The sequence below is a fragment of the Macaca thibetana genome, chromosome 19 (assembly GCF_024542745.1).
Source record: "Macaca thibetana thibetana isolate TM-01 chromosome 19, ASM2454274v1, whole genome shotgun sequence".
Taxonomy (NCBI): domain Eukaryota; kingdom Metazoa; phylum Chordata; class Mammalia; order Primates; family Cercopithecidae; genus Macaca; species Macaca thibetana.
The window spans coordinates 46,941,315-46,956,257 of record NC_065596.1 but is presented as its reverse complement, the minus strand read 5'-3'; the positions used below and the strand labels follow the sequence as shown (position 1 = coordinate 46,956,257).

Genomic DNA, 14,943 nt, shown 5'->3' with positions numbered 1-14,943 from the left:
GGTAGAATTCAGCTGTGAATTCGTCTGGTCCTGTACTTGTTTTGTTAGTAGGCTACGAATCATTGCCTCAATTTCAGAGCCTGTTTTTGGTCTATTCAGGGATTCAACTTCTTCATGGTTTACTCTTGGGAGAGTGTATGTGTCCAGGAATTTATCCATTTCTTCTTGTTTTTCTAGTTTATTTGCATAGAGGTGTTTATTGTATTCTCTGATGGTCATTTGTATTTCTGTGGGATTTGGTGGTGATATCCCCCTTATCATTTTTTATTGTGTCTATTTGATTCTTCTCTTTTCTTCTTTATTAGTCTTGCTAGCAGTCAATCAATTTTGTTGATCTTTTCATAAAACCAACTCCTGGATTCATTGATTTTTTGAAGGGATTTTTTGTGTCTCTATCTCCTTCAGTTCTGTTCTGATCTTAGTTATTTCTTGCCTTCTGCTAGCTTTGAATGAGTTTGCTCTTGTTTCTCTAGTTCTTTTAATTGTGATGTGATGTTAGGGCATAAATTTTGGATCTTTCCTGCTTTCTCTTATGGGCATTTAGTGCTATAAATTTCCCTCTCACACTGCTTTAAATGTGTCCCAGAGATTCTGGTATGTTGTCTTTGTTCTCATTGGTTTCCAAGAACATCTTTATTTCTGCCTTCATTTCGTTATGTACCCAGTAGTCATTCAGGAGCAGGTTATTCAGTTTCCATGTAGTTTTGTGGTTTTGAGTGAGTTTCTTAATCCTGAGTTCTAGTTTGATTGCACTGTGGTCTGAGAGACAGTTTGTTATAATTTCTGTTCTTTTACATGTGCTGAGGAATCCTTTACTTCCAACTATGTGGTCAATTTTCAAATGAGTGTGATGTGGTGCTGAGAAGAGTGTATATTCTGTTGATTTGGGGTGGAGAGTTCTGTCGATGTCTATTAAGTCCACTTGGTGCAGAGTTGAGTTCAATTCCTAGATATCCTTGTTAACTTTCTGTCTCATTGATCTGTCTAATGTTGACAGTGGTGTGATAAAATCTCTCATTATTATTGTGTGGGAGTCTAAGTCTCTTTGCAAGTCTCTAAGGGCGTGCTTTATGAATCTGGGTGCTCCTGTATTGGGTGCATATATATTTAGGATAGTTAGCTCTTCTTGTTGAATTGATCCCTTTACCATTATGTAATGGCCTTCTTTGTCTCTTTTGATCTTTGTTGGTTTAAAGTCTGTTTTATCAGAGACTAGGATTGCAACCCCTGCTTTTTTTTTGCTTTCCATTTGCTTGGTAGATCTTCCTCCTTTCCTTTATTTTGAGCCTATGTGTGTCTCTGTATGTGAGATGGGTCTCCTGAATATAGCACGCTGATGGGTCTTGACTCTTTATCCAATTTGTCAGTCTGTGTCTTTTAATGGGAGCATTTAGCCCATTTCCATTTAAGGTTAATATTGTTATGTGTGAACTTGATCCTGTCATTATGATGCTAGCTGGTTATTTTGCTCAGTTGTTCCAGTTTCTTGCTAGCATCGATGGTCTTTACATTTTGGCATGTTTTTGCAGTGGCTGGTACCAGTTTTTCCTTTCCATGTTTAGTGCTTCCTTCAGGATCTCTTGTAGGGCAGGCCTGGTGGTGACAAAATCTCTCAGCATTTGCTTGTCTGTAAAGGATTTTTTCTCCTTCACTTTTGAAGCTTAGTTTGGCTAGATATGAAATTCTGGGATGAAAATTCTTTTCTTTAAGAGTGTTGAATATTGGCCCCCAGTCTCTTCTGGCTTGTAGATTTTCTGCCGACAGATCCACTGTTAGTCTGATGGCTTCCCTTCATGGGTAAGCCGATCTTTCTATCTGGCTGCCCTTAACATTTTTTCCTTCATTTCAACTTTGGTGAATCTGACAATTATGTGTCTTGTAGTTGCTCTTCTCGAGGAGTATCTTTGTGGCATTCTCTGTATTTCGTGAATTTGAATGTTGGCCTGCCTTGCTAGGTTGTTCTGCTTGCTAGGCTTGTCTTGCTAGGATGTTCTCCTGGATAATATCCTGCGGAGTGTTTTCCCACTTGGTTCCATTCTCCCCATCACTTTCAGGTACACAAATCAGATGTAGATTTAGTCGTTTCACATACTCCCATGTTTTTTGGAGGCTTTGTTCATTTCTTTTTACTCTTTTTTCTCTAAACTTCTCTTCTCACTTCATTTCATTCATTTGATCTTCAATCGCTGATACCCTTTCTTCCAGTTGATCGAGTTGGTTACTGAAGCTTGTTCATTTATCACGTAGTTCTCTTTTCATAGTTTTCATTTCTATCAGGTCGTTTAAGGACTTCTCTACATTGGTTATTCTAGTTAGTCATTCGTCAAATCTTTTTTCAAGGTTTTTAGTTTCTTTGCGCTGGGTTCGTACTTCCTCCTTTAGCTCAGGGAAGTTTGATTGTCTGAAGCCTTCTTCTCTCAACTTGTCAAAGTCATTCTCTGTCCAGTTTTGTTCCGTTGCTGGCGAGGAGCTGTGTTCCTTTGGAGGGGGAGAGGCACTCTGATTTTTAGAATTTTTAACTTTTCTGCACTGCTCTTTCCCCGTCTTTGTGGTTTTATGTACCTTTGATCTTTGATGATGGTGACATACAGAGGGGTTTTGGTTTTGGTCCTTTCTGTTTGTTAGCTTTCCTTCTAACAGTCGGGACCCTCAGCTGCAGGTCTGTTGGAGTTTGCCTGAGGTCCACTCCAGACCCTTTTTCCCTGGATATCAGCAGCAGAGACTGCAGAATAGTGAATATTGCTGAAAAGCCAATGTTGCTATCTGATCATTCCTCTGGAAACTTCGTCTCAGAGGTGTACCCAGCTGTGTGTGGTGTGAGGTGTCAGTCTGCCCTAGTTTGTATGTCTCCCAGTTTAGCTATTCAGGGGTCAGGGACCCACTTGAGCAGGCAGTGTGTCCGTTCTCAGATCCCAAACTCCATGCTGGGAGAACCCCTACTCTCTTCAAAGCTGTCAGACAGGGACATTTACATTGGCAGAGGTTTCTGCTGCCTTTTGTTTGGCTGTGCCCTGTCCCCAGAGGTAGAGTCTACAGAGGCAGGCAGGCCTCCTTGAGCTGTGGTGGGCTCCACCCACTTCAAGCTTCCTGGCTGCTTTGTTTACCTACTTAAGCCTCAGCAATTGCAGGCACCCCTCCCCTAGTCTCACTGCTGCCTTGCAGTTAGATCTCAGACTGCTGTCCTAGCAATGAGGGAGGCTCTGTGGGCCTGGGATACTCTGAGCCAGGGGCGGGATACAATCTCCTGGTGTGCTATTTGCTAAGACTCCTGGTAAAGTGCAGTATTATGGTGAGAGTGACTTGATTTTCCAGGTGTTGTGTGCCACTGTTTCCCTAGGCTAGGAATGGGAATTCCCTTACTCCTTGTGCTTCCTGGGTGAGGTGATGCCTCGCCCTGCTTCAGCTCTCACTTGCTGGGCTGCACTCACTGTCCTGTACCTACTGTCTGACATGCCCCAGTGAGATGATCCCCGTACCTCAGTTGGAAATGCAGAAATCACCTGTATGCTGTGTTGCTCATGCTGGAATATGGAGGCTGGTGGTGTTCCTACTCGGCCATCTTGGTGCCATACCCCCTCCTTTTTTTTTTTTAAGATGGAGTCTTGCTCTGTGGCCCAGACTGGAGTTCAGTGGCATGCTCTCGGCTCACCACAGCCTCCACCTTCTGGGTTCAAGTGATTCTCCCGCCTCAGCATCCCAAGTCGCTGGGATTGTATTGTGGGATCTGGCCAGCAACCCACAATGCAACAGGGCTCTTTCTTTGTTCCCAGGCAGATTGGCAGGTCAAGAAATAAAAGACGCACAGAGATAGTGAAAGCTGGGTCCAGCGGTGTCATTGCCTTATGGTCCTGTGATGCCGCCAATGCACTGGATATACCAGCATTTATTATTAAGTTTAGTGAGGGCGGGGTTAGGTTATTGAGGGATTTAGGGTCGTTTGATTCTGAGGTGAGATGGTCACATGGGGATGAAGTAATTCTTTAGCATAACATCAGTATGCAGAAGTAAAGAATACAGAGATAAGAATTTGCAACATAGTATGTGCATCAGCAATTTCTAACAGAGCCTTAAAACAGAAACACAGTCTATCCATATCATATGATTAGCAAGATACTAATCAGCAGTAACAGTTGCAGGAAAAGCTGGTTGCAAACAATCAATAGAAACAGGAAGTGAAGCTAGAGAAATGGTTACACCAAAAAATTCTCAGAAGGGAGTATGCCTTAACCCTAAAGAGACCTATAAGAGCCATGGCAAGATAAGGGTGTTTATAACCTTATCTTATCCGTATGAACAGGCGCCCCTCATGTGTCCATTTATAGGGTCTCCACAAGGGTTGCCTTCCATTCCCAGAGCTATGAACATCTGCTTTTCTGGGATAGGAATCTTGGTGATGTGAAACCTTCCTGACTACAGGTCCATTTATAGGCTCTCTGCAGGGGGAAGCACATCACGCGCTGTTCGCTCATTGTGGCAGCCCAACCTGGCATTGTCTTTACACAATCCTGCATGCAATTTTGTATTTACAATAATCAGGAGCATTTCATCTTTTATTCCATAGCAATGGTTTCAGGGGGTCTCCCTACAGGACTGCAGGTGGGCGCCACCACTCCTGGCTAATTTTTATATTTTTAGTAGGACAGGGTTTCACCATATGGACCAGGCTGATCTCGAACTCCTAACCTTGTGATCCGCCCGCCTTTGCCCCCCAAATTCCTGGGATTACAGATGTGAGCCACTGCCCCCGGCTCATAAACGACACATTTCTTTGAGTTTTTGAATTGCAGCCCAAGAGAAAGAATTTGATACTTGAAGAATGGCTGCACACAAATATTTGCCCACAAATAAAAATGTTCGTAGATTGCACCACATGAGAGAGACTACCAGTATGACTGTCAGGATGAAAATATCAAGAGTTTGGAATATGCACCTTAGGCAAGATACAAACCAACTACAATAGAATAGATCAAAGAAGAAGCCAGAAGAGTCTAGTCATTTTAACCAGGCAACACATTTGTTGATTTTTACAACTGAGTATCTATAATACCCGATGTATTTATCCATGTGCAACAAGAAGTGTCAGAAACTGTACAGGCTCCCCCGTTAAGCTGGTAGAGAGCAATTCTATTTTCTAGCATTGCATGCCTATGTTAAATTAAAACAGGGTGTGAGAAGAATAGGCAAGTATAGAAGTGGAAGCCTAAAAAAAACTCCATACATTTGAAGAAAATGTTGTGTTAAAGATGCAGCTAATGTCAGCCTTTGGGTGGACTAAAGGATCTCTTGTTATGTAAAAATGTGTGGGCCAGTTGTGGTGGCTCATGCCTGTAATCCCAGCACTTGGGGAAGCCAAGGTGTGTGGATCACCTGAGGTTGGGAGTTCGAGACCAGCCTGTCCAACATGTAGAAACCCTGTCTCTACTAAAAATACAAAATTATCCGGGTGTGGTGGCGCATGCCTGTAATCCCAACTACTAGGGAGGCTGAAGCAAGAGAATCACTTGAACCCAGGAGACGGAGGTTGTGGTGAGCCAAGATTGTGCCATTGCACTCCAGCATGGGAAACAAGAGAGAAACTGCATCTTTAAAAAAAAAAGTGTGGTTGATGTGATATATCTGACGCTATTAACTTACTCTCAAAAACTACTTCTTATGAAATCCTAAGTACAGCATTATTCTAGGAAGCAAAGGAGACAGGCATAAGCAAGGACAAATTAAGAGAGGTAAGAGTCTCATCATGATTGAGTCTTGTTCTGACATCTTGAGGAAAGCTATCCACAGTGTAAAGTCATCAACTTGTTGTGGTCGTTTGCAGTTTAAGTGTCTCTAAGTCATGGCGTTGAATATTTGGTGAGCTCTGAATGGCCCACACCTCTGTCAGGAGCATTTTCCCATGAAATTTACATTGAGTTGTCCACCTCCAACTTATATGGCTTCAAGAGTAGAGCTGTTCTTGTTCTTAATGATTTCATTGGAGAAAATTGAATTGGAAGAACTAAAAGAATTCAAGGTCCAGTCCATTTTACCAGTGGATTATAAATACTCAAAGATAATGAACAGTGATTCAATATCGTAACAGGTGTACTACAGTTTTTCTTTTCAACATAATTTTTCTCTATATAGGAGTCTATTTTACCAAAGATAATTCCGGTAGGATGAATTTGTTTGCAAATAGGTTGAGTCTCACCAAACTTGCCTAGATTATTTTCCTAAGTGCAGCAAGAGTAGTAATGGACCATAGAGGCTCTTTTTAAAGTTTGCTTGGTAGAAGTTTTATAAGAATCTCAGATCAAACTTTTAAAAACCTCTTGAGGCTAGGAAGCCAAACCAAGGCCAACTTTAGACTTTGCCTGCATTCCCTATGGGTTTATTCTATGTGTATTGTCAAATAGAACTTCCCAGTCAAAGCCTTGGTAATATAACCAATGTTTTCATATGTGTCCTGTTATAAAGAGGGTAGATTCTTACTGAACTTGTGCAAATAGCTTTATTACCATAAGCATATGAATATTCATGCATAGGTTCCCAATTCTGGGGCACTCAGATAGGGAGCAAAAGCAAATGTTTCAATTTTTGTTTACAAAAGTATACTTTACCAAATTGCTCTAAATTATAAATAGCTTCAAAGAGAAATTTCATAAATCTGGAGAATAAAACATTCAAAGAATCAGTGCATTTTCAAATAAAAAATTATGAAAACATTATCCTTTTGATGATTCAGTCCAATAAAATTGAGGTTTTTTTTCTTCTTTGTCTTGAATTTCATGAAGGTATCAGCCTGTTCATTAAAATTTTGAAAGTTCTCAGAGAGTACAGTGGTATGATCTTGAAGTTATCAGAAACTTGTATTCAAGAGTTGTCATCAGAGTCTTTTCCATATATCTTCTGGAAGAAAAAACAATTTTGGACTGTAGCTGATTGTAAATACTTCAAAGAAGAATCAAAGCAGCTGTCCTGGAATGACAAAGATTTAAAATGACTATGGTGAAAAATCTAATGAGATTTTTATTAGGTTTATTATGGTAAAGACACAGCTCACATAGAAATCTAGTAATCTAGTTACTTCTGTGCATATGACACTATGACTGATAACATACTCGATTTCCAGAAATTTCATATAGTTTTTTTAGAATACTCATTTTAAAATTTATTTTTATTTTTATTATTATATTTTATTTTTGCTTTTGAGACGGAACCTTGCTCTGTCGCCTAGCCTGGAGTGCAGTGGCACGATCTCAGCTCACTGCACGCTCCGACTCCCGGGTTCATGCCTCAGCCTGAAGCGTAGCTGGGACTATAGGCGCCTGCCACCACGCCCGCTAATTTTGTTTTTATATTTGTAGTAGAGATAGGGTTTCACCTTGTTAGCCGGGATAGTCTTGATCTCCTGACTTCATGATCTACCCGCCTTGGCCTCCCAAAGTGCTGGGATTACAGGTGTGAGCCACCTCGCCCAGCGTAGAATACTCATAGTATTAACATTCCCATAAATATTATTTAGAGAAGGTTTAGCATCACTTATCACTCATTTGAAAATGCTTTATATATATTTTAACATATCAAATAAGGTGGCTTTTCCATTTAGCTTCTGTTTCCCAACTGGATTACTGAGTTCTTGGTGTAGCCCATTAATACTTAGGGCCAAAAAAGGTATAGTCTTATGTATGTTGGAAAAGGTCCTTAGGTAATTCCAGTACTTCTAGCTGAAAATCATTGATTTAGCTTTAAGTTCTACCTATTACAACAAGAATTCTCCATCCTCTTTACATGTTTGTAGTGTCAGGGAAGACTTAAAAATTACCAGTGCCTGGGTCCCTCTCTAGACCTTTAAACTGGAACTCATGGGTGGGGGTTGAGTATCCACTTTTAAAATGTTTTCCAGTGATTCCAACGTGTGGTTTTATTTCCCATCATATTTCTCTGATTTCTTGTGGCCTTCACTTTTTTCTTTTTGAGTATCATGATTATTTTCAGGTCTCATTTCCTGTCCTAGGCTTTATGTCCCCTGGGGTAGGGACCTTGCCTTCTTCATTTCTGTATCTTTTTGGAACACATGAATTGGTCATCAGGAAAAGCTGTCAAGCACACATAGGTTGTGCTGTGAGTCTCGGGTTCACAGGTTAATCCTAATTTCTTTGTTCTCCACGAGGTCAGAGATTGCTTGTGATGAAGGGAGTGGTTAAGTCTGTAGTGCAGATGGTGGAGGGGAGTTCACCCTGTTTTTAGGCGTAGCATTGGAACTAAGAGTTTTATATCTATATGGGTGAAAGGGTAGGGTGGTGTAGGAAGACAGTTCTAATTAGGATGGAGGAATTATACTAGGAAATAGAGGTAAAGGAAGTGAGAAGGATTAGTAAATAGAAGAAATGTGAAGTTACCAAATAGGCTAGAGTAGACTCCTGGAGATTCTTGATTAAGTGAATTAACTAGATTTTAGAAAGATAATGAGGCAGTCATTTGCAAGGAACGTTTCAAAGTCTGGAGACAAGAAGTCAAGCAATACTTTGAGAAGTGTTTGAGCTTTGTGGGAATGGAGAGAATTACACTATTGAGAGATGTGAAAAATAATGAAGAGGGTTTCACAATGTGATACTGTGTTTCTCATTTGAATCTGAGAAACAAACGAGCAGAGGCTGGAGATAACTATGTCTAAAAGACAGCAGGGTACAGGGAGCAGGCAGTCGGCCCTGCACAAAAAAGGACAAGAGAAAGGCCATCATACCTACCAGTCTTCCTGAAATACAGAAATGACATCATGGCTGCTATATCGGATTAAGCCCAGGATAGATCTCCTATTCCCGAAGGAGCTGTCATGGAAAGAAAAGAGAAGATGGAATGGAGGTGATGTTATTTTACAGGGGGGAGCCTCAGGAACAAGGATGTAACATGAGGTACTCTATAATTGTTTTTTAAAGGAATACATCATTTCTGTTGGAAAGTTGATGGGAGATGATTATGTTCTTGCAGTTTTTTTCCCCCTCTCACCATGTTTCTAGGTTGGTGATCAGTCCTCTGCCAATTCTCTACTGCACTCAGATAGTTCAGAAAACTTTCAGATGTGAGGAAGGCTGATTGCTACTTTCTGTGTCATTAGAACTTTCTGCCTTTCCACCTTTTCATGGTTGCATCTTTTTCTCAGAGTCTCTGTTGTGGCAGCCATGAATGAGACCCTGCCAGGTCTCATTCATTGGAACTAAGAGTTTTATATCTATATGGATGAAAGGGACCTGATTGACAGAAGGCCCAGGTCAGTGCATTTCAAATTCACCACCTCCTTTGTACAGAAATCTTCCTTCCCACAGGCTCCCAGCAAGAGTGTGAAAGCAAGCCTAGTTCTCTGAGGCTCTCTTTAACTCTAATGAGTGGCTGGTTGGAGGACTCCCTATCAGCCTTGCAAAAAGTCTCTTAGAACTGCATTGTAACCTAAAATTTCTTTCTGTTTCTTTTTCAGAGTAGTCAGCTTTGCATAGCTGTCTGTGGGTTCTCCCACACTACCTTCATGCCTGCCCCACATTCCCTCACAAGTGCCTTCCCTGATAAATTATCTTGTATGTCTAATCCCATCCTGGATTCATGTCAGTTGGTAAAAACTAACATAGCAGGCTTGATTCTTTGCACTTAGCTTTTTTCCTTTCTTTCCCACAAGCAGTCAGTCACCATGTCCTAGTGTTTTATGTGTTACCTCTTTTTCTATATATATATGGAAACAGTTAGCTACTGTTGAGGGGCATGTCCTGTGTGCCAGGCCGTGTGCTAAATACTTTACTTGTACCTCATTTAATTCACACAATAATCCTGTTAGGTAGACATTATTTCCATTTTGCCAATGAAAAGACAGAAGCTTAGAGTAGTGTGAAAACTTTCCTGGTGTCATATGGCTAGTAATAGGTGGATCTGACATTTGATTCTAGGACTATTTGACCTCAAGGCTAATGATGATGGAAGTAATATAGCAGCTGACATTGGTTTGTCTGTGTGTGTCATCTTGTTTCACTGACTGCCTTAAACATTTAAAAGAATGGTATGAAGCAAGCTCTCTCATTGCAATTTTCAGGTGAGGAATCAGAGATTCAGAGAAGTTAAGAGTCTTGTGCAAGAAATTTATAACTGTAAACTCTTACATTAAAAAAGAAGAAAGATATCAGATCAACAACCTACATTAATACTTCAGGATATGAAAGAAAAACAAACTAAACCCAAGCACAGTGAATGAAGGAAACAATAAGGATTAGAGTGGACAAAAATAAAATGGAGAATGGAAAAAGAATAGAGGAAATTAATGAAACCAAAAGTTGATTCTTCAAAATGAAATCAACAAAACTGACGACCATCAACTAGACTGACTAAGAAAAAAAGAGAGAAGATTAAAATTACTAAAATCAGACATGAAAATGCAGTCTGACCATGGTGCATCATGCTTTAATCCTAGCACTTTGGGAGGTCACAATGGGAGGATTTCTTGAGGCCAGGTGTTTGGACCAGCATAGGTAACCAGGGGAGACCCTGTCTCTACAAAAACAAAACAAAACAAAAAAAAACAAAACCAACGAGCTGGGCATGGTGGCATGCATCTGTAGTCCTAGTATCTTGGGAGGCTTAAGGAGGAGGAGAATTGCTTGAGCCAGGAGGTTGAGGCTGCAGTGAGCCATAATCACACCACTGTATTTCAGCCTGAACTGGCCTACAGAGTGAGAGCCTCTGTTCCAAAAAACAATACAAAACAAAAACAAAAAACAAAAAAAAAAAAGAAAATGAAGCAACTACTACCAATTCTAATAAAATAATGATTATGAAAGTACTATAAGTAATTGTATGCCAATAAATTGGATAACCTCGATGAAATAGACAAATTCCTAGAAAAACACAAAAATATGAATAGAACTATAATCAGTAATGAGATTGAATCAATAAAAGCATTTGATGAAATTCAGTATTTTTTCATAATAAAAACATTCTAACTAAGAATAGAAGGAAACCACCACAACATAAAGACAATATGTGAAAAACCCAATGCTAACATCATATGCAACGGAGAAAGACTGAAAGGTTTCCCTGTATGAGCAGGAACAAGACAAGGATGCTGCTTTTGACATTTCTATTCAACGTAGTATTGAAAGGTCTAGTCAGAAAAATTAGGCAAGTATTTAAAAAAAGATATTCAATTTGGAAGAAAGGAGTTAAATTATTTCTGTTTGCAGATAACTTGAACTTGTATGTAGAAAATCCTAAAGGTGGAACAAACCTATTAGAATTAATAAATGAATTCAGTAATGTTGCACAATACAAAATCAACATTCAAACATAAGTCATATTTCAATACACTAACCATGAACAATCTGAAGGGAAATTAAGACAAAAATTTAATTTCTATTAATATCAAAAAGAATAAAATATTTAGGAATAAGTTTAACCAAAGAGGTGAAATGATTATACCTGAAATCCACAAAATATTACTGAAAGAAATTAAAGATGACATCAGTAAATTGAAAGACATTTTATTTTCATGAATTAGAAGACTCAATATTGTCAGGAGGACAATGCTACCCAAAGTGAGCTGCAGATTCAATACAATACCTATCAGAATCTCAGTGTCATTTTTGCAGTAAAAGAAAAATCTGTCCTAAAATTTATATTCAATCTCATGACTCTAAATAGACAAACAACTTTGAAGAGGAAGAATGAAGCTGGAGGACTCACACTTCCTGATTTTCAGCATTTACTACAAAGCCCCAGTAACGAATACAGTGTGGTACTGGCATAGAAGAGGACATAGAAATTAATGAAATAGAACAGAGAGCCCAGAAAGAAATACTTGCATATATGGCCGAATGATTTTCATCGAGTGTGCCAAGATCATTCAATGGGGGAAAGGACAGTGTTCTGACGAAATGATATTGGGCAAGCTGTATATCCAAGGGCAAGAATGAGTGGAACCTTTACCTAACACCATATACAAAAATTAACCCACAATAGATCAAAGATCTAAATGTAAGAGCAAAAACTCTACAACTCTTAGAAGAAAACATAGGAGAAAATCTTCATGATATTGGATTTCACAATGATTTCTTGGTTGTAACAACAAAAGCATAGGCAACAAATGAAATGGATAAATTGGATTTCATAAAAATCAAAACCTTTTATATACCGAATAACATCAAGAGAGCAAAAAGACAACCCATGAAATGAGAAAAATATTTGCAAATTATAAGTGTGATAAGAAATTAATTTCCAGAATACATGAAAACTACAAGTCAAAAACAACAAACATTCAATAACCCAATTAAAAAATGAACAAAGGATTAAAATAGTTTTCTCCAACGAGGATATACAAATATATAATAAGTCCATGCAAAGTTCCTCAGCGTCACGAATACTTAGAGATATGCAAATCAAAACCACTATGTGACACCACCTCACATATTTTAGGATGGCTTTGATAAACAACAATGACAGCAACACAAAGCAACAAGTGTTTTCAAATAGGTGGAAAAATTGGAGCTCTAGTGCATTGCTGGTGGGAATGGGAAATGTTATAGCCACTGTAAAAGATGGTGTGGCTGTTTCTCAAAAAATTAAACAATAAATTACCATTTGATCCAGCAATTCCACTTCTGGACATGCTCCGTATAGAATTGAAGGAAATTTGAACAAATATTTGCACATTGATGTTCAGAGAAGCATTACCCACAATAGCCAAAAAATGGAAACAACGGAAAAGTCCATTGAAAGATAAGTGGGTAAGCAAATGAGGTATGTCTATACATCGAAATATTATTCAACCATAAAAAGGAATAAAATTCCAATACATCGTGCAAAAGGATGAACTTTCAAGATATTATGCTAACTGAAATAAGTCAGACACAAAAGGATAATAAATATATAATTCCATTTATAAAAGATAGAATAGCCAGTTACATAGAGACAGAAAGTAGAATGCTGGGTTCTAAGGGTTATGGGGAGAAGGAGTGAGAGTTACTGTTTATTGGGTACAGAGGTTTAATATGGTAAAAGGAAAAAGTTCTGGAAATGGATAGTGTGATGGTTACACAACACTAAATTGCACGCTTAGAAATAGTTAATGATAAGTCTTATATTAGATACATATGAAGTGTTCAGTAGTCTTACCCTCTCTATAAATATACACTTTTTGGCATTGCCCCTTTCCTGCCATGCAGAGCCCCAGAGGTGAATCTCCCTATTTCTCCAAGTGTGCATCACTCACTGTCCTCTGTGCTGTGTCCCACGTGCTATGCCCACAACCTCATACAGCCAGTGATTTCAGAGCCAGGACACAGCTCAAGAGTCTGCCCCAAGGCTCCCTCTCTTCTTATTTCCCTGCAGCCTAGGCTTCACTTCAACTGGCAGCTCGATTTATCCGAATTCAGGACAGGCCACCAGGTCTCTTTCTCCATCATGCTGGTCCCACCCCAGGTGGAGTCAGGCAGGGCGTCACCAGAGGAGCCCGGAGCAAAGCAGGGAGCAGTCTGAGTTGCTCCTCCCTCATGCAAGGGCCTTCCTCCTCTTATTTGGAGGAAAATGTGAGCTTGTTTCAAAGCCTCAGATGTTCCTTTTAGCTCAGGGAGTAGGTAAAAGAAAACAAAGATGTGGCAGAAAAGGATGTGTCGGTGACAGCGAGAAGCAACTTGATCTTGAGGACTCTCCTTCTTGTCCCTCTGTGAAGCCTCTTCCACCACGTAGGGCTCAGGGCTGACAAAGCCCCCTCCCAACCTTTCTCAGGCTGGACACAAGGTCAACCATGAGAAAACAGTAAAACAAGGAGAAGATAGTCTGTAGAGACAAATTGGGAGGGTTCAGGAGGAATTTAGGATTTGCTTCTGCCCATGGGACACAGGCTGGGAATAAAAATGTTTTCCTGACTCTTCTCTGAAAGCCAGATAGACTCCACCTAAAACTCTATTGCCAATGATGCAGGATCCACTTACCAGAGACTTTGATTTTCTTGAATGTGGAAATTTCCCTGCCAGTGGCTGAGTTACGAGCAGAGCAACCATAGAGCCCACTATGCTCTGTAGTAATTTGGAGGATAGAGAGCTTATGTCCTGATTGCTGAAGCTTCCCATCAATCGTCCAAGAATACTCTGCTGGTGGGTTAGAGTCCGCGAAGCAGTACAAGTAGAGGTTTTCTCCTGAATGGTAATAGGTGAACGGAGGGAAAATGCTGGGGAAGTCTGGACCATCTGGAGTAAAGAGAATAAAGCCACTGGTGATGTCATCCGAGGGAAGGGGATGCTCCTGGTCTCTTAAAGGGATACAGTGTCACTCTGAGCCAAGACACACCCTCAAGTCCCCAGCCAAACCCCCTCTCTGTTCACTGAGATGAGGCCTAAGGTTCTCAGGCTTAGACCCATCACAGGCTGTAGACCCCAAGTCTCCCATGACAGGAGCATCCCCTCCCCTTATATTCTTGGTTAAGGCTGTGCCTACCCAGGTTTTCCCAGGGCAGGGAGTCATGGCCAGCTCAGGTGTCCAGAAATAAAAGTGTCTGTACTTGGACCTGAGAGAGACTGAGATGCCTGGCCTCTGGTCGTTTGTATTTAAGCTCGTGACCTGACCACAGAGGAACCAAAGGTACTCACAGAGAACATTCAGGGTGACAGGGTCACTGAAGATGCTACCAAATCGGTCCCGTATTTCACATTCATAGGGTCCCGTGTCATTTCTTGTGACATTGGCTAGAATGAGGATCCTGTTTTCACCGGGTTGCTTTAGCCTGGAACTGACCGGGAGGCTCTGACCATTTACCCACCACACATAGGTATGGTTCTGAGTCTTAGGTTCACAGGTTAAGGCTACAACATTCTTATTCTCCATGGGGTTGAAGTTGTTGCTGGTGATGTAGGGCTTGGGCAGCACCGCTGTGTGGATAACAGAGAGAAGATTGTCCTGTGTGGCACCTTTGATTCCTCCACAGACATCCTTCAA

General features: G+C 40.3%; 1 protein-coding gene across 1 annotated transcript; it reads right to left on the bottom strand.

The window, feature by feature from the left end:
* Positions 1–12,877: 12,877 nt before the first annotated feature.
* LOC126941717 (pregnancy-specific beta-1-glycoprotein 5-like) lies at positions 12,878–14,943 on the bottom strand (the record flags this gene model as incomplete). Its single annotated transcript, XM_050768377.1, has 2 exons — positions 12,878–14,198; positions 14,598–14,943. Coding segments are annotated over 2 exons (630 nt in total), but the record flags the coding sequence as incomplete, so codon positions are not given.